We start from the raw sequence: 27,187 nt of genomic DNA, 5'->3' as shown, positions 1-27,187 counted from the left end.
TAAAAAAACCTGGGAATGCTACTTCACAATGGACTCTCACTGGGACCACAAGTCAACGCCATTACAAAAAAATGCTTCTATCTCCTGAGATTAATCAGGGGGATGCTGCTTTATCTCTCCTTCCCACACAGAGGCCTCTCAATCATCTTCCTGGTTTTATCAAGAATCGACTATGCAAACAGTCGTTACCTTGGAATGCCAGAACGACCCACCCAAAAACTCCAGCACATCCAAAACACTGCAGCAAGGATACTCCTGAGACTAAACAGAAGAAACCACATCACACCAGCACTAAGAGGCTGGCTCCCAGTAAAAAAACAAATTAAGTTCAAGGCCCTGTGCATTGCCCATGAATCACAACACAGACAAGGAACCGAATTCCTAAAAGCCAAAATCAACTGCTACCATCCAGGAAGAGATCTATGATCTAGCGATGATCTCCAAATCGAAAGGAAACAACATCGAAAAAAGGAAATTTGGAGGGACAGTACTATCACGCCTAATTGCCAATCTATGGAACACAATGCCAAAGGAAATCAGGACAATGGAAGACCATCTCACATTGAGAAAATGACGGAAAACGTGGCTGTTCAATTCCCAATGACCAGCACAAGTGAACACCCCCAATGGCAGAACAGGGACCGAAACGAAAACCGCCAACTACTGACCTCTCGCTTTTGACTTCAATCCAGCATGCCCACAGCTACCTCACTCGATACTCTGGATCAGCCTGGTCTCCAAAGAAACACGTAGCCCACCCAGGAATCGCAAAATAACTGCTGTACACAAATATCCAATCTCTGGACGCTACCCACCCAGACACAATAGCCCAAGTGCACACAACCCAAACACAGCTACAGACCTGAGACGCACTAGACACCAGTTCCTCCTAGTTCCGCAAGCACCTACGGAGAAGCACAGATTCTGCCCCACCCCCTCTCCTCCCAGTAACCTACCCAACCCTTGTCTCCAGCAGAGCCATGGGAGAGCCTGGCGACCATGGTAATGGAAATGGTGCGTGATACAAGGCAAGTTAATATACCATGACATAACTTTGAGGAATCTGTGGCAGTGGCCACTGTGTTGAGCTTTGAGGGGTTGTGGGGCTGGCCAGTGTAATGCACTTGGAAGAATTGGAGGGTACCATTGTGTTCAGCTGATGAGCTATGAGGACATTCTTGGAAGAACTTTAAGAGTAGCCAATGTACAAACCGCCCTGCTCCTGCTCCCATCCAACATACCTCCCAAGTACTATACACACTGCATGGGCTAGCGATGCTGCACACAAACACACACCCGAAATAACTAAAACTTGCATACAATAAACAATTCGGACACTGGAACTTACCCCTATGGATACAAGCCAGTGCGCACAATCATAACTACCAGACAAACTACACATGAAACGCACAAAACACTCACCCAACATAACAAACACTTGCATAAAACAAACAACCCAGACATTGGACCTTTTGCTTGCAGATACAACAAGCCAGTGCACGCAATCAATCTACCAGCCAAACCACACATGAAACACACAAACACACACCCAACTTAACATACATTTGCATACAACAATCAACCAGACACTGGGCCTTACCCTCATGAATACAACGAGCCAGTGCATGCAATCAACTCATCAGTAAGCCAACACGCCAGTTTCTCCTGGTTCTGGACCTATTCTATAACTCTTCCTTCAGTAATTCACCCAGCCCTCTTTTTTTTAGTGTCACGTGAGTGCTAGGAGACCATACCAATGGTAATGGTGTGTGGTATAAGACAAGTTAACAAAGCATAACATAACCCTAAAACATATGCTGCCTCATCACGAGTTTGGTGGTAACCCTTAAACGCGGTGGTAATGATATTACCACTGCATTTAAGGGTCCACCAAATCATGGGTTTATGGCAGGATTTTCCCCCAGCTCAGAGCTGGGGGTAAATCTGCCTTGAATTTTCAGATTTTTGGTGCTATTATTACACCCTAATACCGCCGACGGTAGTAGTGCCAAAAATTACCCATTCGGCCCAATGGGGAATGGGGAATTCCCGAATGGGCCCAAAGGGGAATGGGGAATTACTGTTCTGCCAAACCCGTGATCCGGCACTAATAGCGCTGGTGGGTTTGGCGGTAACGCTAATAGCTCCAGCGGTACACCAGAGGTATTACCACCGGGATACCGCCCAACTCGTGATGAGGCCCATGGTATGTTGCTTTGGCAAGTACAAAACCTTACACTGGCCAGAATGACGGACCCTTGCATTTGGAACCAATCGAAGGTTCAACATTTTAATTGTCAAACATTGTTATTGAATTTCTACTCTAGTTCTGCTTCATTAATTTATTTTTAAATTGATACTTGTTACATATTGTGATAGCAAACTTTGTTAATTTCCTTGAACACATATGAATATAGTGGGTTACACTACGTTTATTTTACCTCTGAGGCTGCTGTTATGCCGTTTTCCAGACTCCGAACTTGTTCCGTCAATTCACTAACCTTCTGTCGTTCTGTTACGACTTGTTCTTGTAGTCTTGCAATTGCTATGACTGTGAAATATAGACAGCACCAAAATATGAATGAGAAACATGTTTCTAGTGCCCTCCATCAGGGTTCATTTTCACCTTTGAACATATAATGACCCTGGCCAACCCTCTTAAAAAAGGATGCTGCTAGCCACTGTGTTGATCTTTTAATTCTCCATTAGCAGAACAAGTAACTTACCTGTGAATATAGATTCCCAGGTGTTCTGTTGAATGGCCCTTATCTATTTTGATTGTCCAAACTCTCTGAGGGGGACGAAGTTTAAATATGTTGACGATTTCCTCAGTGTAATAAATATTGCAACATCATGGTTCTAGGTCCTGTAATCTTGTTGGCGTTTCAGAATTCCCCGCTGGACTTGAGTGGTTCGTTCGAACTGTCTGCTGGGACTTTCTCAGATCTTTAACAAGTCTGTCTCATTGACGACTCTTCTACAGAACCTGCCCTTTTTCTGCCTACAAACGGCCAAAGCATTGACAGAGCCAATAGGTTTGTCTTTCGTGTGGGAACAACTTTGTTTTAATGGCAGATAAGAAGAACCATGAAAGGGGCAAAACGGAAAGCATCCATTGTGGTAATTAAAACAGTGAAGAATCAAAGGGGGCCAACCCGATTTTGAAGAGAGTGGATTGTTGTGCCAAAAAATACCTCAATGTGGCTACTCTAACCAGGGGGTCCTCCTCTGAGACAGTCACATATCCACCTGACTACAGGAAGATATGTGTGTCATGCCATGCATGAAGAGCACATGACATATCAGACCAGATGTGCAAGGTGGTAATGTACAGATCAAATAATAGAGGTGAAGCCTGCAAGCTCCCAACACAAAATTCTGCTCTGGACCTACTCAACTGGGGCATGGCAACCAAATGGTATCTACTGAACAAAAATGACATCAACCTCAGCAGGGGATTTCTACAAATAACAAGCAGTGAAGACAACACAGACCTCAGTGGTGGGCAGCAGGCATGTTGCTGATCTCTAAAATCAGGGCACCAGCATCCCCATTGGCCACCTGCCTTTGGTTGTTTTGTACAGGCACTACCAGAACTGACTCACTGCCCTGCCTGCCAAACTCCTCAAAGGAGATGATCCATCACTGAAGTTTGCACCTGCAAGGTAACCCTCTAGATTTACACAGCTGAATGTGGACAGCAACTTGCTTAGAAGTTACCAAATGTATACGTCTTTAATCACAGAGAATGTCCAACTGTCCACAGCAAGGATGTTACAGTCTGTGTGTAATCATTAGGACCTAGCCTTTATATCTACTCAAATGGTGCTGCTATTACCCCAAAAATAGGCGAACAAATGATTGCACAACCTGCGGGATGACCTAATTTTTCCCTTGGCATCAAATGATGATTGCACAAATCTCAATAAAGTAAACACTTCCTTGGAGCAATTTTGAATGAAAAATATTCTCATCTTCACATTGAAAATCGTCTTCTTAACTTCCTCTGAAACCCCTAGAAAAAATACTAACATTGGGAGAGTAGGTCCAATTTCATCATCTACTGCTTGGCGAAGTAGCAAAATGAAGCTCATTATGAGTGTGGCGTCACAGGAAAAAAGTGGAGGTAATACTGTTTACCTCGATTTCTCTCCTGCGGTACTACCGAATGTTAATGCCAGTGATTTTCTAAAGTAAAGTGAAGGAGTACTCTTCCACTTTAGCTACACAAATCACTGGTAATACCGACAAAAAGCCTCAATGGAGTGCAATTGGCTCCATTAAATGGAGATGTACACTGCCAAACCACCACTTGTAATCAGGTGGTATTACCGCCAAAGTTAATACCTCCAGTGGTAATTCCGCTTGATTAAATGGTGTTATCAGGAATTCCGTTTGCCAGTATTCTGGCAGATTTACCATAGGAATACTGGCAAACTCCTAATAAGGCCCATCTACAATTTGACCTAAATTATATTTTTGATACGTTTGGTTGTTTTTAGAGATGTGACAAAATTGAGAGCAGCTGTCTCCGAGAATAACAAGTGAGAACACCATAAGGGTTACAAAATATCTGGTTAATCTATTTGGGGCATACAATGACGGGAAAAGGTTGCGGCAATATTATATGGGTGACCATATATATGGGGACGGGGCAATTTTTTTTTTTTAAATAAAAATAAAAAATACAAAGTTTGGGGGTTGCGGGGGTGTCCCCCGCATGTTTCATAGAATAATGTCGCCACAAAAAACGGCAATTTTTCGGCGATTTTTTTGCATGGTGAGATTTTTGTGGCGACATTATAACATGGAACAACAATGACATATCGATGTTGTGTTTTTTAATAGCATTTGCATCCATTGCCTTTACTGCAGAATACTTGTCAGGCAACTTGTAGGTTTTTGTAATGAAACTAGTGATCATGAATTAGATTGTGATGGTTCCATTTCACTGCATGGAGTGCCACCACATGGACACCACAATCCTTATTACAAGTCGAGACATTGATATATCCCTTTCAGTTCCCTGGGATTAAATACACAAAAGAGGAAATAACAAGTGTGGGCAGGGGAACTGTTCAGGTCATTAAACCAATAATTTATATTCAATAAAATAATACATGTATTCAAAGTTGCATCAGGGGCGTGGCTTAGATGGGCCCCAGGTAAGACCTCCCTCCAGCTTGCTCCTCAGTGCCCTGACATTTCTTCCCCCTGCTGCATTTCATGGACAGATGGCATCTAGGGAGGTGGCGTGGGTGACTCCTGAAACAGAAGGCACTATCCAGAGACCTTAACAATGTGAACGACTCCAGAATTGCAGAGAAAAACAAAATCTCCTCTGAGCCACGCAATGCATTTAAGAAGGTGCAACACGATATGGAGCTGCGTGGTCTACGCAAATGTGATTAATCACTACAGGTGATCTTGGTGGGGGTAGCGGTTTGTTAAGCCCAGAAGAAGAAAAAAACCGGGACATTTGCATGCCTTAACTGTTGCAATTGCAATAACATCATGAGGGGAAGCTATGTGAGGCATCCACATAATGGCAATAAGATTCCACTACATGATTATGCAATATGTGATTCAAAATCAATTATTTATGGACTCAGTTGCCCATGTGGTATTATTTATGTTGCACAAACTAAAAGAAAGGCAAAAGAGTGCTGGAACGAGCATAAGAGCATCATCAGGACTAGCAACATACGCTCACCAGTGGCGAGACAGTTCGCTCAAAATGAACACAGCATTGCACAATTGAAAGTAGTGATATTGGAAATAGTGAAAAAAATCCCAAAGAGGAGGGAACCATGATAGATAAATGAACCAACAGGAAATATTTTGGATAGAAAGATTGAACCACCTGACACCCAATGGGATGTATGAGGAGTACAGCTTGAGTTCCTTCTTATGAACAGAATGTCCTAGTCTTGACCTGTAAACAATAGAATGCCTTCATTTTGCTTACTAAACCGCAAAACAAGTAACACGGGGTAGACATAAATCATTTACTGTTGCAATATGGCTGTAATACAACAATTAATATTTGATTGATGTATGTGAATGTACAAGATTGTGAGCATGATTCAAAATGAAGATTCAAAATGAATAGACTTGTGGATGATCTTAATTCGGACACCAAGGGCAAACATCACAGTGTGAGGACTAGTTCCAATTACAACAAACCCAAGCACATCCAGGGACATAACTACTAGGCTTTCCCGGGTCTGATATCCCCACGTACAGTTACTAGAATTCCACTATCTACCCACATTCATCATTGCATGCCACAGGAACAGGGTTTTATTCTAAAAAATAGAGATGTATTCCGAAGTCTCCTCTAGGTACACTTATCTATGATAGGGGCAAGCCCTACTAGGTAGGATTTGAAACAATTTATACTATCCCAACCTTGCTTTTCCGCTAGCGGTATTCCATTATTAAACATCTATATTGGATTTTTAAACAATGAATAGATTTACTCTCCAAGCACACGCTGTGAAGCTTTTTCGCTTGCCTGTACACACAGACACCTACATTCTATGCCATAGATGTAGAATTGGGAGTTTTTCATCTATATAGAGATCAATATATTTCCACATTTGGTTACCAGTCGAGAGACACAATTGTTGCTGACTATTGCTATTAGTCATCTGAACTCATTATATAAACAACCTTTTGAGGTCTACTACTTCAATATATGCAAACATTTACCCACCACAATTCTGGATTTGAACAATGGGGAGAGACTTATATCCTCATTTTATACAGTACATTGAGGGGTCGATTCATGGAGCAAACGTGCACCGAAAATCCCAACGCAAGCAGGCGCAAGGTGGCGCAAGCGTGAGAAACCAAGCGGACGCGCACGTGTGCGATTCAAGGAAGACGCTGCGCGTGTTTCCTGCTGTCCGTGCGCCAAATCCTGCCATGGCGCACGCGGGCAGACACGGCGTGCACTACGCGCACAGCAAAAGCGCACATAGCGCGCCGCACACAACCAAAGTGGGCGGAACAGTGGGCGTAACATGCGGAATGGGGAATAACGCATGAAAAAGAAGGCGTAACTGGGGAAGTACTGCAGGGAACTACACGGAACGCCCACACGCACGCGAACAACCCGTATTCATGGATTCAAATACAGGAAACCCGCGAATGGCAAAAGACGCACACAGGCGTCAACACGTCTGCCACACGAAGGCAGGCAGAAGCGTCCCCGCGCACAGTATAAAAGTGCGTGCAAACAACAAACACGTATATACAGCTACGATGAATGCCCCATTTGTCGCAGCACTGATTGTGGGACACCGCAGGAGGAGGAGAATAGCCAGGGCACACATTTTCGCACCACAGACAAGCCTTTTTGGGATGCCTGGCGGCCAGGTATACGGCAGGTATAGGTTTCCACCCCATATCATCCTAGACCTGGTCAGGGAGTGGGAAGATGACCTTACATCCCCCACCCTTTGCTCCCAAGCATTGAGCCCCTTAGAGAAGGCGCTCAATGTCCTGCATTTCTTGGCCACTGGGTCATTTCAGCGGACTACTGCCATAGTGGGGGGGTCTCACAGGCCACGCAGTCACGCTGCCTACACCAGGTACTGGCAATCATGACAGCGCATCCCTCAGTCCGCAGGCACATATACATGCCCAGAACACCCGCAGAAAGGCAGGCCGTTGTCCTGGATTTTTACAGGGTGGCACACTTCCCCAAAGTGCTCGGTGCGATAGATTGCACCCATGTGGCCCTACGTCCACCTAGGGCCATTGAGCACATCTACCGAAACCGCAAGCACTGGCATTCCATCAATGTACAGGTGGTATGCGATGCAAAGGGAATCATCACCTCTGTCTATGCAAACTACCCTGGCTCCACCCATGACAGTTTCATATACAGAATGTCCGCCCTGAGCCGGGCCCTGGAAGCTGGGCAGCATGGCGACACCTGGCTCCTAGGTGAGTACAAATGCCCTTGCACATGCATGCATGTCACACATACACACACACAAATACACAAACCCCAATAATCACAACCATTTACACCTCCCCAGGGGGCAGTGCCTACCCTCTGAGCAACCACATGATGACGCCAATCCGGAACCCCACCACACCACCCCAGGTAAGATACAACGCCGCCCATATTGCAACCAGGGCCATAGTGGAGAGCACATTCAGAGTGCTCAAGTCACGTTTCCGCTCCCTTGACCGCTCTGGCGGGCAGCTACTCTATGCATCCCCAGTAGTGTGCAGGATCATTGTGGCAGCATGTGTCCTGCACAATGTTGCAACACGGCAGGGCGTACCGGTGGACATGGTGGTGCCCCCATATCCCCAACCACAGGCACAGGCCATGCCCATGGGAGGGGACAGGGCACGTGGCGAGGAAGCCCGGACCCAGCTTGTGGCCACATTTTTCACCTAAACTCCCACCCCTGCGGAGTGCACACAGGCCTGGCACATACCAGGTGACAATCGATGATGACAAAGAGACAGTCAACTGTCACAACCCTACCACCCTGAGATAATTGCCATGGAAGTGCCACATTGTCTGCATCCCTAGCTACTTAAACACAAGCTATACTGTGTGACCAAAAGGCACACATATGACATATGACATGACATGATATGGCATTTGTAACGTGCCTATACACAAGTGTTTCAATGTGCGACGAGGCAGGGAGGGGGGAACAAGGGAAGACAGACAACGATACTACTAGGCCAGGTGTCATTTAGATTGCGCAAGTGCAGGGGTAGGGGGAAGGGAAAAGTGCAAGGGGAAGGGGAGGGGCGGAGTGCAGTACAGGGTAAGTAGAATAAAAAACAAATAAATAGGCCAGCTGGTGGCAACTGCAAAGGTAAGTGCAGACAAGTGCTGGGAAGGGGGGGCCGTAGGGATAGAGAGACAGTCCCGCAGCGCAGGGATTGCCAGGGAGGCAGTGCAAGTGGAGAGTGGCTGGGCCAGGGACCGAGGTCGGTGAGAGTGGCCCAGTTGCAGATCCAGTGCAGTTCCAGTGAAGAATTTAGCAAGGGAGAGGGAGAGAGAAAGCAGAAGCAAAGAGGAAGGTCTTTAGGTGCTTCCGGAACCGGAGATGGTTCTCCTCAAGTTCCAGTGAGGCAGGAAGGCTGTTCCAGAGGGAGGCCCCTGCCGCGGAGAGTGATCTACCCCCAGCTAGTTGCTTTGAGAAGCGGATGACCCTGACATGCACGGTGTGAATCACACACACCTGCAAAACAGGCCATGACCATCACTGTTATGTCACTCAAACCCCCCCCAAACCGCAACATGACATGGCAAGCAATAGCCATACACCAACACAGTACCAATAAGGTGCACATTGCCATGTCAAAAATGTACAGTGGCATCAGACAATGATGCCTGACATGGAATCAGATGAAATGACTGACCAACAACCTCCCACCCAAAATAAGTAATTCCCAAATGCATTACAAAAGTTGTAGACGTAACATAACAATGAATGCCTGTCTACATGCACATTGTGCATTGCAAAATCAATACTGCAGCTTCTGTGTGCTGTGTCCAACTCCTGCAACACACTGCTCAGCGCACAGCACAGTGAACAGCTACTGTGTGTGATGCACACCCTGAGCATCACATCTAAGTGGCAAACCACATCAAAAAGCAAATTAGGCATGTACAGGATCCATAATTGGTCACAGAACATGTGCTGCAGGGACACAGTGGGCACCAGAAGGCAAACAGAGTGTACACGTGGATATACAAGGGTGGTTGTACATGTAGTGCATCATAGTGCAAGTGTGTGGGTCAGTAAGGACATGCACTCAACATATGCATGTGCAATCAAGTGACCATCAGTGTCCTCTACACATCACATGTGAACATTCACCATGTGTACACCCCAGCATGTCAAACCACAACTATCCCCTCACACCTGAAAGGTAAACACAACACATGAACAGGCATTGATCAGCAGAACACAACATGTACATAGGATACCACGATTACAATGTCAGGGTTCCCATCACACTGCAGGGCAAGGCAACTATCAACAACAAAACACCCCCCTTCCCTCGCAAATGACCATGACCCACTGAACAACTGCACCTGGGTCATGGAGCCTTCAACCCTCAATTTCACCTGGCCACAAGATCACCCTTCCCCTTCGTCACCATCTCCCACCTTGTGTGTAAAAAGGTGTCTGCACCCTCAGAGTCCACCCTCATTTGCAAAATCACAAAATCCAAGCCAGAAAAACGAATCAGAACACCCTCCAGTAGATGACTTGACGTAGCAGTACCTCACAAAGGCCAAGTACTACCACAATGATGTAACAACCAAGGTAGCACAGTAAAACAATGTCACAACAGGATGTGAACCATGTGTGGTACATAACATAGAATGATGCACCATGAACGGCTGTGTACTGTCACAGGTCCCGTGTACAGGCGCAGGAGTGGCACGAAAAAACCACCCCCACAGTGGCCGGGTGCCTGCAAGGTCAAACTCACACAGGCCTCTGAGACCCTGGTGGGGAAGGAGGGTCAGAGATATGCAGTCGGGACAGGTGTTGGCACACTGGATAACTGGAATGAGTGGCAGGAGAGGGGAGGAGGAATGACACATGAAAGTAGGAAATGCACAAATATGTACTACCTGCATGAACACATACACAATCCGAACAGACTTGGACATCATTGTCATGGCCTTCTGTAGTCCAGGCTTAGGAGTGGCACGAACCAACCACCCCCTCTAGGGTTTTGGTGCCTGCAAGTTTGGGGCTTACACAGGCATCCGCAACCCCAGCGGGGAAAGAGGGTTAGGGAACGTTGCTTGGATAGGTACGGGAAGCAGGAACACCGGGTAGAGGGTACAAGGTTTAAAATTGCATAGGACTCCGGATTATTAGGGGAAAACAAACATACCAAATTGAATTACACATTCATCCATGCATTAGTGCACCCCCCAGTAAGCCTATGCAGAGCAGTTTGAAAGAAAAACAACAAGACACTTAGCTCTGGTTTTGAGTTCTGGCCTCCTGCCTGCGCACTCTCAGATCCGTTTACAGGAGCACTTCAATGCTGCAAAGAGAGCCACAGTTAATAATCTGTCTGTGCCCATAACACAAAAACACACCACCAAATATGCCCCATAGCAACAAACTACTCTACAAACAGACAATCTGGTGTAGATGCTTCATACCCATATGTAACATTACCCCTGTGATGGGTCATACACAGTCAATGCAGTAAGTCAGCCGCCGGTGGGTGCGTGGCAAATGGAACGCCAATGTGTCACAATTCACACAACATGCAATGTTTACTGGCTAAGCAGACAGACCCATATAGCAAGACATGACTTCAGACCAAGTCATGTTCCACCATGACCAAAACAAAGTAGGCAGTGCATGTTTCAAAATGTACATGGAAATGAAATGCACTGCACCCGAGTATGTCCCTTGCTGTATGTCTCTGTGAGCTGCCCCTTTCCATGTCTTGGAAGGCTACATGGTTGATACAAGTGCCTCAATGGACCTTGGTGTACCGGAGGGTATGTGCCACTGCCCCTGCAGGTGCCCCAGACAACTTTACAATCAACAGCCATCAGTCCACCAACACATCTGAGCTGTATTGTGTGCTTCAACACCAATATTCGTCCAAGCTCACCCTCAGTGCTGTTACTAAGCCTGCATGTGCAACTCGCCTGGTGCAAGCTTTGCTGTGTTGTGGCCCCCCTGTGCTGCTCACCTTGCCTGGAGTTCCTTGGAACACGTCAGCAGTTCTAGGATGTAGGTCTGCAATCCCTGTGCCTCTGCTTGTGCACACATGTGCATGTGGGCACCAACAAACGTGTCCAGAATTCAGACGTCCAATGGGCCATGTCTGCTGGCAAAGGTGGTCTGGAGGCTCATCCCCCTGCAGAAAGGGCATGAAACACATGATTAATGCTTTAAAGTCATCTGTGTGTGTCTCTTCAGGCATCTCATTACTGGACCATGTCAGAGACTTACATCAGAAATCACACCATCAGTCCGTCTTTCACATCCAAAGTGTGGAACACACTATCTACGGCATGAATTGCAACAAGCACGTGTACAGTAAAGATAAGAAACATATTACACAATGCATAGCAATGAATGTACACATTAATCATGAAACAACCCATCTAGCAAAAGCTGAACAGTGGACAATAACACCGCAATCATCCCCACTAGGGGTGTCAACACAAGTTACACAGCACCAGACATGCCACAGATATGACAGTCCAAAGCCCTTGTGTAATAGGCTGTCACACCGAACCATCCTTGCGAGCCCATGGATAAGGGAGGCAGGAGTGGCATATGTGAGTCAAGGACCCCAAGCAGCAAACACATACACAAGACAAGCCTGAAGGGCCCAGCTGGAACCGACAGTGGATGCCTTCAAAAGCCACTAAGCACCACACCGTCACATGAAAGCACAATAGACTAGCGAATTTTAAACTATATTAACTAATTACACTAACTATGAAAAACCTACATTACCTAATTAAACTAACTATCAAACAGAAACTTAACTAACTAAACTAAAAGAAAAATCAAAAATGGCCACATACGACCCGGGGGGGAGGGGAGGCACCCAGGAGGGGGGAGGTATAGGGTGCTGCTCAACACCTACATGCGATGATGCTGAGCCAAAAAAAAAAAAACTCCATGGGCTCAACGCCTGCACAGCCGACCTATGTGGGAGATAGATGGTCGTCCGAGTCTGGCTCATCCTGGAAAGGAGGACGTGGCACAGTAGCCTGGCCACGCCTAGCCGCAGCTTGCCCCTCGTCGGCAGCAAGTCTGCCGGACGGGTGAGCCTGGTTCTGTGTGGCGATGTGACGTAGGTTTGCATGCAGAACCTCAAGTGATACACGTGCTTACTCTTGCAAGGTAGCATGTGTAACACGGAGTTCCTCCTGCAAGGCCTGGATGGACAACCGCTGCACCTCCCGGCAAGCCTGTAGCTCAGCCGAGATGGTACGCTCAAGCTGTGCAAACCTCTCCTCTGCCTGCTGCCTCTGGGACATCATAAGGATACTGTCATGATCTCTGCTTCCAAAAGATCAGGACTTGCCCGACTCCCTTGGAAGCAGACCCATAACCCCGGTTCCGAGTGCCAGCCAGTCCCAATTGGGACCTTTTGGACCCTGTCCTGGCGCCAGTGGCACCAGGCTCATAAAGATGCCCAGTCCCAGCGCTGGAAGCGCCGGCTCATAATGCTTGGGTGGACTTACATGCAGCAGGCCGTGCTGCTTACTTACCTGCCAGTTGAACCCCTGATCCTCTTCTGTTTGGGACTACTTTTCCTGTTGGGTGGGGCAGGAGCCACTCCCTAGGTTCAGAACACTGGAACTCTTCTGGAAAGCAGGAACTCTTTTCTTACCTAGGCGTGGCTGTGGAAGGAGACACCTAAGCACTACAGGAGGCTATTTAAACCACACCCGATGGATGAATCTTGCTTTGCGTTATTCTGCATTCTCTGCAGCAGAACGCTCATCGTGTCTTCTGCTTCTGATCCTGGGCCTAAGGGAACAAAGGCTTACCATCCTGGAATCCAGTCTTCAGCAGCACCTGTAAAGACAAAGAAAGAACAGGTTAGCACTACGGTCTTCAGTGGCAGCGCATCTCTTACCTGGTCCATCGGCTGTCACCAACGCCTCGCACTGCATTCCGGCATCTGAAAGACAAAGGCTTACCTACTCTTCGCATGCTCCGGAGGTCTTCGCACTGCATTCCGGCATCTGAAAGACAAAAGCTTACCAGCTCTTCGCACGCTCCGGAGGCCTTCGGCGCTGCATCCCGCATCTGAAAGACAAAAGAAGGTGCGTTTAAAGACATTGGGCAACTTTATTACTCACGTGCCATTACTCCTTCCCACGCCAAATCCAGTGGGTATTCCAGCACCCTTCAGCTTCTCTAAAGCTCCGAACTTGTACCTGCAAGATAAAAGGGACAGTTAGTGCGCATCGTGAAGCAGGCTACAAGCGCTTACTTACGTGCTTCCAGGCGCTTCTATTCCTCACGCGGGTTCGATCCTCAACTCTCATCAGCCCGCCATCCGCCATCGCCGGAACCCTGCAAAACAAGAGATATCATTACAAAAGACTTTTAAGACATTTGAAGTGCCCAGAACTTACCGTTCGTGCAGTTAACGACGGACAGTAGTCCTCTGAGGTCAAGAGGCCTGCACCCTTATCCAGTGAAGAAACTGGTTACGGCACCCTGCCCCGAGGCTGATAGAGAGCTCGGCGTTCACTTACCTAAGGTGAGGGCGTTAACCTTTGGGGTTCTACAGGAGAAGAGAAAGGGAAGAGGAGAGAGGCACCCAATAACCCCAGTTCATTAATCCCATATTTTCTATCTGCAGACATCTTACTCTTCAAGTCAGACATACAGTGCACAGAGGTCCAGCCCAAAGAGCCAACCGTGTGTTACACATCACCTTTGAAGATACGGCATTCACCCAGTCAAGACCGGCACCTCTGCGGGAATCAGGTGAGCGTTACAGAACGCAAAGCCTACCGCAAAACTCCCACCCAGGCGCTATGGAAACCTCGGATACCGACCAGCTAGCCCAGTTACTTGGGGAACTAAGAGCAGAAGTGCATGCAGCCCGTCAGGAAACGAATGCTCTAAGAAGGGAACTGATTATTTCCAAGGAGCGAACAGACGATCTCGCTAGACAATTGCTACAGTCACAAGCCGGACAAACTCCGTTACCCGCATCAGGGGCAAATCTTTCTTCAACATCCTCTACGAACCCAGTGCAGATCAACCTCCCTGGGAATGTACCTCTGGCTCCGCCTGAACGATTTTCTGGTGACCCAAAGAGGTTTGCAGTATTTATTAATCAGTCGGTTGCACTTCTTATGCCGGCCAGCAGCCTTTCCAACTGATCAAGCTAAGGTAGCTTTCGTGCTTTCGTACCTTAGTGGCAATGCGGCAGACTGGTCGATCCCTCTAGTTAATCAAGATGATCCGGTTCTCCATGATTTTCAAGCTTTTCAGCTCAGTATGGAAAAACTGTTTGCAAGATATTCACAGGGGCAGGCCTTGGACAATGAGCTCCTTTCATTGCGACAGGGTAATCAAGACCTTTTGGCTTATATTGCGTCTTTCAACAGACTGATAGTGGAAACTCGGTGGCCTGAGGACAAAAGGATTACGCTGTTTTATAGAGGTCTACGTGGAGAGCTCAAAGATGTGTTAGCCCAAGTAGTGAATCCCCCGCAAGACTGTTCGGACTATATTGACTTAGTCGTTCAAATTGACCACAGACTGCAGAACAGGAAGGCCGATCGTTCCAAGTTTGATGCTCGAGTATTTTCCAAACCACCAACTCCTACCAAAGGAGTAGACTCCGGGGAACCCATGCAAATAGGGGGCCTGAAAGGACCACTAACACAAAAGGAGCGGGAAAGGAGAAAACAGCTGCAATTATGCCTCTATTGCGGAAACTCGGGGCACTTTCTTCGAGACTGTCCGGTGAAACCAGCCAAGAAGGCAGTAGGAGCTGCAGTTACCAGGGTCACAAACTCTGAGCAGGGAAACGACCTCGCCCGACAAGAATAGAGGTCCTCTTGCCGAGCGTTAAAACCAGTTCCGTGACCTCGCATTTCGTGATACCTATGGTCCTCATTAGCCCTGAACATCCGGATCGATTACATGCGATTGAAGCTTACGTCGACAGCGGTGCCATCGGCAATTATGTGGATCATGAAATGGTTTTGAGGATGAATCTGACTCTTTGTCCAAAGGCTGTAAAGGACGTCATTACTACAGTGGATGGTACGGAGATAGCCTCCGGACCAGTAACGCATACCACCCAAGAAGTGACGCTAGTAAGTCAAGATGGACACCATGAGAAGATCGTGTTCGATGTGATCAAGGCCCCTCAGTTCCAGATTATTCTAGGAATTCCTTGGTTAGAGAAGCACAATCCTCAGATCGATTGGCGAGCAAGAACGGTTCAGTTTCCAGAATGTGTCTCTACTTGTCACCCTCGACCTGGTGTTGCACTGGCAGCAATTTCCTCGGAGGCTCCCCAGTTACCTCCTGAATACCTAGAATTCCAAGATGTTTTCCGGAAGGATCAGGCTAACTCTCTACCTCCTCATAGGTCTTATGACTGCCAGATAGACCTGATACCTGGATCTACTCCTCCTTGTAGTAGAATGTATGCCCTCACCGAGCCTGAGAATCTTCACCTCCGACAATACCTGGATCAATACCTAGCGAATGGGTTTATTCGTCCTTCCAAGTCCCCTGCTTCCTCAGCTTTGTTCTTCGTTCCAAAAAAAGAAGAGGACCTTAGAACATGTATAGATTATCGCGCCCTGAACCAGATCACCGTTAAGAATAGATATCCGTTACCTTTGATCCCTGAACTCCTGGACCAAGTCAGAAAAGCATGCATATATACAAAGCTGGATCTTAGAGGAGCCTACCACTTGGTACGAGTAAAAGAGGGCGATGAATGGAAGACGGCCTTCCACACCAAGTATGGGCTATTTGAATATCAGGTCATGCCCTTCGGACTTTGCAATGCCCCGGCCGCCTTTCAATATTTTATGAACGATGTCCTCAGAGAGCTCATAGATGTGTGTGTTGTTGTTTACATTGACGACATCCTCGTTTATTCTTCATCGGAAACTGAACATCAGAAACACGTGAAAATGGTCCTCGAGAGATTGCGTCAACACAAACTTTTCGCTAAGTTGGAAAAATGTGTTTTCAACGTGACTGAAGTTGAATTCTTGGGATTCATATTATCACCTAGCGGAGTGCGTATGGATTCAACGAAGGTCGATGCAATTCTCAAATGGCCATCGCCATCCTCCGTAAAAGGTGTTCAAAGCATGTTAGGCTTCGCTAACATTTACCGCAGGTTTATCCCTGAATTCTCTTGAATAGTCCAGCCCATCACCGCCTTGTTAAAGAAAAACAAACGTTTTGAATGGTCTACCGAGGCGGAACAAGCTTTCCAGAATTTGAAGACTAGATTTATCTCTGCACCGATCTTAAAACATCCTCGCCCAGAACTCCCCTACATCGTTGAAACTGATGCTTCGAGCCTTGCCATGGGGGCAGTTCTATCACAAAAGGACCCAGTAACCAATCAGTTGCATCCCGTGGCATTTTGGTCCCGCAAATTCTCGCCTCCTGAAATCAATTACACTATTACTGATAAGGAACTTCTAGCTATCAAGTCCGCCTTTAAGGCTTGGCGGCATTATCTTCTGGGGGCCCGACACACCGTTACTGTGATTACAGATCACCGAAACCTGCAATATTTGAAAACCGCAAAAGCTCAATCCTCTAGGCAACTCCGTTTGGCACTATTCTTTGCTGAGTTTGACTTCATAATTACCTATCGACCTGGTACAAAAAACGGTAAAGCTGATGCCCTTTCTCGGATGGGAGTGGAAGAACATTTGATCAATCCTAAACCTGTACCTATCATTCCAGAACAAAGAATTCTAGGTGTAATCGCCACACAATCCATAGAGGAAGTTAAGGATAAAGCCAGGCTACTGGTAACTCCAGCAGACATACAGAATTGGCATCTGCAGGGAAAGGACTTTACGGTGAAGGACAACCTATTATATTTCCAAGAACGGTTATACCTGCCCAGCACAGATTTACAGAAAAAGGTAATCTCTTGTTATCACGATTCTTTAATGGAAGGACATCCCGGTATGACCAAGACCTCGGAAAAGATCAAGCGCTACTTCTGGTGGCCGTCTTGGAAAAAAGATATCAGAGACTTTATAATGTCCTGTGGAGTATGCGCCCAAAACAAGAGTCAAAAGGAAAAACCAGCCGGCCTCTTACGCCCTATTGACATCCCGCCTCGCCCTTGGCATACGCTTTCTATGGACTTCATCACCGATCTACCTCCATGCTCCGGATACAATACGATCCTAGTAATCGTGGACCTATTCTCCAAGATGGCGCATTTCATTCCACTCAAAGGCTTACCAACAGCAGCAACTCTGGCCCGAGAATTTCTCGAAAACATCGCCCGACTGCACGGTTTTCCTTCAGTTCTAATTACGGATCGAGGTAGTCAATTTATTTCTCATTTTTGGCGAAGTTGTTGTCAGTCGGCTCAAATTGATGTGAGACTTTCGACCAGCCACCACCCTCAAACCGACGGACAAACCGAGAGGACCAATCAAACTCTGGAACAGTATTTGCGCTGCATGCTACAACAAACTGAAAAACTTGGAAAGATATCCTTTGGATAGCCGAATATGCCTACAATAACTCTGTCCACTCGGGAACTGGGAAGACCCCGTTTTTTCTTTTATACGGTAGTCACCCTCGAACCTCAGAGTTGGATCCACTCCAAGATCTTGGAACACCAGCAGTAGACCACCTGCATTCTACAATCACCCAAGCCTTTAAGGAAGCCGTTTCTCACATTCAAAGGGCTAAAGAACAATACAAGAAAGGAGCAGACCAACATCGGAAGGAAGCCCCCCAATATCAAGTAGGAGATCAAGTCTGGTTATCCACCAAATATCTACCCCTAAAAGGACCACGCACATTCAACCCAAGATACCTTGGTCCCTATTCCATCACTACCATAGTAAATCCAGTAGCGGTCAAGTTGGACTTGCCCTCTCACATGAAGATACATCCGGTCTTCCACGTCTCTCTATTAAAACCCGTGCAACCTCAAACCCGACTAACTACATCTCCAAAACCTATTCTAGTTGATGGAGAACTCGAGTTTGAAGTCAGAAGCATCCTGGATTCCAAGATCTCCAAATCTAAACTATTTTACCTGATTGACTGGAAAGGCTACGGTCCCCAAGAAAGATCCTGGGAACCTGCAGAATATGTCCACGCGCCTCGTCTAATCAAAAGATTTCATCGAACATTTCCTAACAAGCCCAAACCCCCGGAGAAGCCCGGTTTGGGAGGGGCCTTGAGGGGGGGTGCTGTCATGATCTCTGCTTCCAAAAGATCAGGACTTGCCCGACTCCCTTGGAAGCAGACCAATAACCCCGGTTCCGAGTGCCAGCCAGTCCCAATTGGGACCTTTTGGACCCTGTCCTGGCGCCAGTGGCACCAGGCTCATAAAGATGCCCAGTCCCAGCGCTGGAAGCGCGGCTCATAATGCTTGGGTGGACTTACATGCAGCAGACCGTGCTGCTTACTTACCTGCCAGTTGAACCCCTGATCCTCTTCTGTTTGGGACTACTTTTCCTGTTGGGTGGGGCAGGAGCCACTCCCTAGGTTCAGAACACTGGAACTCTTCTGGAAAGCAGGAACTCTTTTCTTACCTAGGCGTGGCTGTGGAAGGAGACACCTAAGCACTACAGGAGGCTATTTAAACCACACCCGATGGATGAATCTTGCTTTGCGTTATTCTGCATTCTCTGCAGCAGAACGCTCATCGTGTCTTCTGCTTCTGATCCTGGGCCTAAGGGAACAAAGGCTTACCATCCTGGAATCCAGTCTTCAGCAGCACCTGTAAAGACAAAGAAAGAACAGGTTAGCACTACGGTCTTCAGTGGCAGCGCATCTCTTACCTGGTCCATCGGCTGTCACCAACGCCTCGCGCTGCATTCCGGCAACTGAAAGACAAAGGCTTACCTACTCTTCGCATGCTCCGGAGGTCTTTGCACTGCATTCCGGCATCTGAAAGACAAAAGCTTACCAGCTCTTCGCACGCTCCGGAGGCCTTCGGCGCTGCATCCCGCATCTGAAAGACAAAAGAAGGTGCGTTTAAAGACATTGGGCAACTTTATTACTCACTTGCCATTACTCCTTCCCACGCCAAATCCAGTGGGTATTCCAGCACCCTTCAGCTTCTCTAAAGCTCCAAACTTTTATCTTGCAGATACAAGGGACAGTTAGTGCGCATCGTGAAGCAGGCTACAAGCGCTTGCTTACGTGCTTCCAGGCGCTTCTATTCCTCACGCGGGTTCGATCCTCAACTCTCATCAGCCCGCCATCCGCCATCGCCGGAACCCTGCAAAACAAGAGATATCATTACAAAAGACTTTTAAGACATTTGAAGTGCCCAGAACTTACCGTTCGTGCAGTTAACGACGGACAGTAGTCCTCTGAGGTCAAGAGGCCTGCACCCTTATCCAGTGAAGAAACTGGTTACGGCACCCTGCCCCGAGGCTGATGGAGAGCTCGGCGTTCACTTACCTAAGGTGAGGGCGTTAACCTTTGGGGTTCTACAGGAGAAGAGAAAGGGAAGAGGAGAGAGGCACCCAATAACCCCAGTTCATTAATCCCATATTTTCTATCTGCAGACATCTTACTCTTCGAGTCAGACATACAGTGCACAGAGGTCCAGCCCAAAGAGCCAACCGTGTGTTACACATCACCTTTGAAGATACGGCATTCACGCAGTCAAGACCGGCACCTCTGCGGGAATCAGGTGAGCGTTACAGATACCCAGAGTGGATTTGAGGGAAGCATACTCCTCCCTCAGGGCATCCATGTGCTTCTGCGTGAGCAGCAATTGCTTGACGCAGAGACGACATTTCAGCCTGGCGTGCCCTGTCTGAGGCCGCCATGCCCAGCCTGAGCGAGCGGGCCGTAGACCGTGCCGCCTGCTGCAGGAGAAGCACCTGCCTAGCAGGGGGAGCACAGATCGGGCCACACGCTCCATGCTCTCAGCGATGTTCTCCATTGCTGCCCCCTGCCGTTCTGAATTGGCAGTCATGTCTTGCTCCCACTCAGTATACTGCGGTTGCGCGCGGCGACCGCGTTGCTGGGCTTGACCCCTGCAGGACCCAAGGACCGGGTGTCCTCGCTGTGTTGGCACCGCCCGCGGCTGCACGACTACATGCTCCCCTCGACGTGATGTCCCAGGCACATCAGTGACTGGTGTGGAGGGTGACCCTGCGTCCCGATCCACAACGGGCAGAGGAACCAAGACTGTCTGATCCCTCAGTGCAGGTGTCGTGGACAGAGGAGTGTCCACATCAGAATCACTCACCCCTGACACATGGTCTTGATGCTCATCCAACTCGACATGGACATCAGAGTCGTCATCAAGGCTGGACTCATAGGCAGCCAGAGACAAGATGGACTGTAGCACTTGAGGGTTTTCGTGGCCTACCACCCCACGACCCCCACTTGTGCCGGGTTGATGTAGTGGTAACAACCCTGTGTCTGGCATGACAACACCATTCTCCGCCTCAATTGCGTCATCACCTGAAAAATAGAGAGAAAAAAGGTCACTACACATATCAGAAGCACACAACACACACACACACCGACAACAAACACATCAGGCAGACATGTGACGCACAACATATAACCTGGCATGCATGCTGGGTCAACTTTTAATTGCTTCTGTGATCAGACCTGTTGAAAGGTGGCAGTTTCCATGGAAGTGGGTCTATGCAGTGCAGAAAATGTGTACGCCACTCACTACCTACATGTACAAGGACTCCATGGTGTGTGTCAGGAAATGTGAAGGCAGTGCAAGGTCAAATTCAGGCATCACATGCATTGTGCATTTAATGTGTAGCATATCTAGAAGCCAAGCACCCCTCCACCCAAGTACAAAAGCAGGGATGCCTAGCATGGTATCAAAAGGCTGACCATAGACCTGTGTATTGACAGGCAGTGTTGACTGGCATCAACAGCTTAATGTGATTCAAGTGACAACACTGCAAATGATGATGGGACAGTAAGCAGGACACATGATGAAAACTCTGGAGGCCGCCCACGTGTGAAGAAGACACTACAACAGTTGGACAGAGTCATTGGCCATTAAACAGGCTGAGGCCTGTGAGCCACACAGATTGTCAGACCCTAAACATGTGTGCAACGCAGTACTGACCCACAGTTGACATGGGAAGGCTGATGAGATGCCATGCAATAATGTACGTCACCCAGGACTTGTATTACAGTGATCATCCAGTCAAGGACACATAGGGGCATGCGTGCAATGCACATGGAGCATGAATGGGCACTCATGTCCCTGCGGGACATCTGACCTATGCACAGTACAAGTGAGATACCCTGCATCAAGTACTAAGGCTGTACCACACGGCATATGTCTGGCAGATTGTACGCTGGAAGTTAGCATCTAAGATTGAAGCAGACCAGTGCAAAGGTGGAACTGGGGTGCAGAGTGGCGGAGGAGGGGCAAGGGAGCATGCCTACATGGAGTCCCCGCATGCAGGCAGAGGAGACATGCACATCAGTCATGCAATGACATTGTGCCTGGGCTGAGAGGAAGGTCACCCCACGCCACATGCAGAAGGGCCAGTGAGCTGGTACATGGACCGGAGGGGCATACTTGTAACCATCATGTCAGTAGGGTGCAATAGTGGTGATGCGGACAGTCCCCGTCTGCTCCACATGTCCACCATCCAGCAGAGCAGACATGCATCACGGAAGCATTGCATTACTTACACATCAGAACCATGTACACGTCACATGTAGTGGCAATCATGCACAACACATCCCACAAGTGAAACACACACGTCCTCAACAAACACGCATCAACACTCACTGGACTGGGCATCAAAGTCCAGCATCTCTCCCACTCCTTTGACCAATTCAGGTGGTATGAACTCCGCAACGAGTGCCTCATGTAGAGTGAGCTCTTCCTCCTCTGGTGCAGGCCCACCGCCAGTCACCAGAGTCAAGTTGTAATTAGAGGCACGCTTAGCCTTAGTGCTGCGTTTGAGGTCATTCCAACGCTTTTTGCACTCTTGCGCCGTGCGCACCTCATGGCCAAATGAACATGCAACATGCTTCCAGTGGGTGTCACGGTGGGCAGCCGTAGTCTGACTATTGGCACCCACTAGCATGTCACGGCTGTGGCCCCGCACGTAGTCCACGAGGAAGTCCAGTTCCTGCTTGCATAAAGGCTTCTTCCTCGACGTGCAGGAGGTCGTGGCTGTGTGTGGGGTCCCAGCCTGTGCTGCAGGTGCAACCTTCCTCCTCTTGGACTGTGGCGCAGACCCTGGCTGGCTAATGCCGCCCTGACCAGTATGGCCAGTGGGTTCGGTGGATTGAGCCAAGGGAGTGGCAGGTGGAGGGACGACCAAAGGCCTGACTTGTGTCAGTGGCATCTGGGTGCCCTCTAATGGACCCTGCGCAGCAACATCCGCTGTGGCAGGGTCATTGACCACAACGGTCCTGGTTGGCAGACTCACAACCGGGGTGTTGTTGGGTGCATCTGCCCCTGCACTTGCCAACACCCAGCTGTTCGGGGCAGCAGATGACATAACTCCCCCAGGGACACGTGTCTTGGTCTGAGCAGCCCTGCCTGCCCCTATGGTTTCCCTGCTGGCCTGTTGGAAATCTACCAAGGGCTCCTCAAGTGCCACGCAGCCTGTGCTGGCAGAACCTGAGCCTGGGGGGCGGTGTCCACAGCTGCACCTGCAGCTACCTCTACCCTTGGGCCTGTGGCAGTCGATGGAACGGACTGCCGGGTTACACGGGCGCCAGTGCCAGATGCAGAAGCTGCATCCCCCGGAACCACAAGGGGTGGTGGCATGACTGCACTGACACATGGCACAACATTGTGCTCAAGTGGCACACCCATGCCTCTTCCCCCTCTGTGGCCGCCCTGGACACCCTGGAGTTCCCCTACTCCCTGGTCACCACGGCCACGTCCCCAACCACGCCCACCACGAGGAGTATGCCCAGCTGAGGCGCCCCTCACCTTTGGTGTCCTCCCAACCATGGCACAGATGTAGTAGTGCCGGCACAGATGGAGTAGTGCCAATGGGCGGTGTACACCACAATTGACCTGGGCGATTGGGGTGAAGGGGGTGGGAAGCAAGATGTTAACAGCCCCCCTGCACCTGCAAGGCTGTATGTGACCCCGGTGATGTAGTGACGGGTCACACAATGCTCAGGCACCCCAAAACTGCAGCAAAACCGTGCACGCAACCCTGCAACCTACGTGCGTGGAATCAACCTCCCACAGTATGCAGTGGCACCCAGTAACACGAATAACACGTACGCGTGGGACACGAAGGCTACTATGACCTCAAAAATGGGTGCGATACACAGGGGCACCCGCAGTGGGAAAAATAGCGTGTGCGACTCATCGTCTGAATAGCGTGATGCAGAAAAACACGCGTAGCCAATACCCCCGCCAAAAGAAGAGATACGTCCTTGATAGCTGTGAAGTTGTGATGGCACGCGAAACAACAGGAAGCAGCAACACACGTTGGTCTCCACGAAAGGCACGTACAGCGAACTGCTGCCCCCGCTCACCTTTAACCCGTGCTGAGTGAAACGCCCGCGCGCGTCACGTCACTTACGCGCATGGGCCCTTTCCTCGGATTACATGCATTCCCACGCGGATGTGCAGTTTTTCACGCGCGCTGAAAGTCCATGCACGCCTCCGCGCTTCACGTCACAGAAGCGCTTGTGCTTGAAGGGCCTTCTGTCCAATGAAATCGCGTATGCGTGCAGACGCGCTTACGCGCTAAGGGCCTTTCCTCGAATTACACGCTGACGTGCAGAATCTTCACGTGCCAAATCACTCCGTATCAAGCTGGCCACACGAAAGCACACGGAAGACCACGCTCCTGCCCAAAAGGCTGAATTACTGCCCCCCAGAGCCCTGAGCAGCCTCCCACGAGCCATCTGCTGCAGCCTGCCTGCTGCCACCGTGCCCTGCCATTTGGTGCCTGCACATCAGCCATCTGCAGAGGTCCAGTTGCTGTGTCCACCCCTGCTGGAAGAGAAGATTCCTGACTGGGATACCATCGCTCCACAGCCCAGCCCCAGGACCCAGTTGCCCACCCACGCCTGCCTCGGGGGTCGCCATGTTGGGGCAAACACCATCCGAGACCACTGGTGACCCCCAGCCAGAGGGGCAGAGGCCCACCAGCTTCAGTCAGAAGGAAGTTGGTGTCCTGGTGGAGCATGTCCTGGGGCATTATGATGCCCTCTACGGATCATCACGCGCCGACAAGGATGGACGGGACAGGATCTGGACGGACATCGTGACTGCCATCAACGCGGAGGGGGTGGCAGTCCGACTATTACATCATGTCAAGAAGCGCTGGGAGGACTTCAGGTCCAGGACCCTCAACAAGGCCCGGCGCCCCTTGAAGGCAGCGGATGCTAAGGGGCGCCAGGGCCACTTGTCGGAAGATCAGATGATGGTCCTGGAACGCATATCCCCAGCGCTCCACGTCCAGGTCCTTGAGAGGCAGACCTGTCTGGAGTCGAGCAGTAAGTGGCCAGGCATTGCTGTGTGAGACAGGGCATGTTGCAGTGTGCTGGTTATCTGATACTTGCCTGTATGTGTGACATAGGCCATGTACGCCTGTGTGTGTGCAGGGACATCATGGTCATGCACGTGAGACCAGTAATGTGTGAAGCACACGGTTGGTGTATGTGTTTAAATGCTACATGGGGAGCCCTATGCGGAATGGACACATGAGAGCATGGCAGTCTCTGTTCCTGGACATGGGTGGGGGTGAGGGATGGGTGATGATGCCATGCACATGTATGGTTTCCATGTCTGTGTGTCTGACCTGCGTGTCTGTGACTTGTGAATGCCATGGATGCATGACACATGTCTGTGTCAATGTTCAGATCCACTGATGCAGCCTAGCTATCCTTGCACCCACTGTGTCTGGGATGTACGAGTCCAGATGGATGAAAGTACGGTGAAGTGTGTGGATGTGATAGGCATGACCCATGATGCATGTGAGTTAAAAAAAAACATTGTATGTTTCAAGAGTCCCTTGGACATGTTTGCTTATGTCCATAGCATGCGCCATGCCTGTTACTGCATGTGTTTTGCCTGCACTGACCCATGTGTTGTGGAGGGACATGATGGAAGTGATCTTTGACAGTGCCACTCATCTGCTATTGCTTCTTGTCTAGGGGACCATTGTACAGTACCCTGATGCCTGTGTTCTATGTCTCCCTCTACACAGCGTAAAGTGAAGAAGAGGGCGGAGACGGCGCTGTGGAGCAAAGCGGCGGGGATGCCCCCACGGCTGCAGCGGAAGGGGTGGGTGAGCCCCCACAGGGGCTTGCAACGGCGGAAGACGGTGTGGAGCCATCCAGGTTGGTGGTTTCCACAGAGGAGGAGGAGGCCGCTACTGAGCCGCACATGGGGCCTGGTGGGGGCATCCCTGCTGGTGCAAGTGGTGCAGTCCAGGGGCAAGGGCAGGAGGCAGCACAGGTCGCCGTGGAGGTGCCTGTGCATGTCACTGTCCCTGACACTGTGACTGCACCACCATGCACCAGCATGGATGCCCCATCCCAGGCCCGTCCGCAGGTAGGGGGGATGTCCATGTCATCTGACTCCCCTCCACCTGCGGACGAGGGGACCCCTGGCCGTAGGGAGAAGGTCCTGATTGGTGTTGCGTTGCGCACGGGTGTCATTCGTGATGAGGTGCTTGCTTCCCGGGGGGAGCACGCACGTCATCACGAAGAGCACCGTGCCAACGTGGCCCAGTTGGGAGCGGTCGTGGTCGGGGGTCTCGTACATGTGTCGGGCACTTTGGCGACCCTCTCCTCCTCTGTGGAGGCTATGCGCCAGTCGTTCTCCATGCCGTCTTCCGGCCCAGATGCCACCAGGGCCCCCTGTGGACCTGCCCCGACCAATGCAGCCAACTCGGTGGGGATCCCATCCCTGCCACAGTCGGGAGTCGGAGGTCCAGCAGGGGTGGACACACCAGTAACTGGACCCCAGCAGATGAGGATGTGACGGCATCATCGGGCAGGGCACGTGCACGATGGCGTCGGTGGATTCCATCAGCCTGGATGCTGTCGTGCTGGCACAGGCAGTTGCGTCGGAGGCAGCGGCAGGCTCGACGTGGGAGGCATCATGGCTCGGGGCCATCAACATCAGGGGTGCAGGCATCGGCCGGAGGGCAGGAGAACCCTGGAATGGGAGTGGCTTCTGTGTGGGAGCGGTTGGGCCAGCAGATAGGTGCGGAGCGGCAGCAGACAGAGGAGGAACGGCTCACAATGGTCAGGGCGGAGAACTCCATGCGGAGGGCGCTGAGGCGGGCTGAGTGCCTCGAGGGTCTTCACAGGGAGTTGGAGCTGGACACTGCTTTATCCCTGCTAGACCTCTGGGCCAGGGAACATGCCCGCCTCCAAGCCATTGAACAGGAGTTCGATGATGCCCTGGCCCATGACGACAACCAGTTGGACTAGCCCGCTGCCCTTGTAAATAGTTATGTAGTTAGTGTTAGGTTTCCTTT

At 49.7% G+C, this 27,187-nt stretch overlaps 1 protein-coding gene across 1 annotated transcript in view; it reads right to left on the bottom strand.

The window, feature by feature from the left end:
- Positions 1–27,187, bottom strand: part of LOC138511071 (coiled-coil domain-containing protein 158-like) — a 1,089,990-nt gene that overhangs the window by 385,757 nt on the left and 677,046 nt on the right. The window contains exon 6 of the mRNA XM_069626570.1: positions 2,442–2,551. Coding sequence (XP_069482671.1) covers positions 2,442–2,551 — 110 coding nt within the window. The remainder of the gene's footprint in view (positions 1–2,441; positions 2,552–27,187) is intronic.

The sequence above is a fragment of the Ambystoma mexicanum genome, chromosome 6p, assembly GCF_040938575.1.
Source record: "Ambystoma mexicanum isolate Mex_15411 chromosome 6p, UKY_AmexF1_1, whole genome shotgun sequence".
Classification (NCBI taxonomy): domain Eukaryota; kingdom Metazoa; phylum Chordata; class Amphibia; order Caudata; family Ambystomatidae; genus Ambystoma; species Ambystoma mexicanum.
The sequence above is the reverse complement of the archived record's forward strand: the minus strand, read 5'-3'. Positions and strand labels throughout refer to the sequence as shown.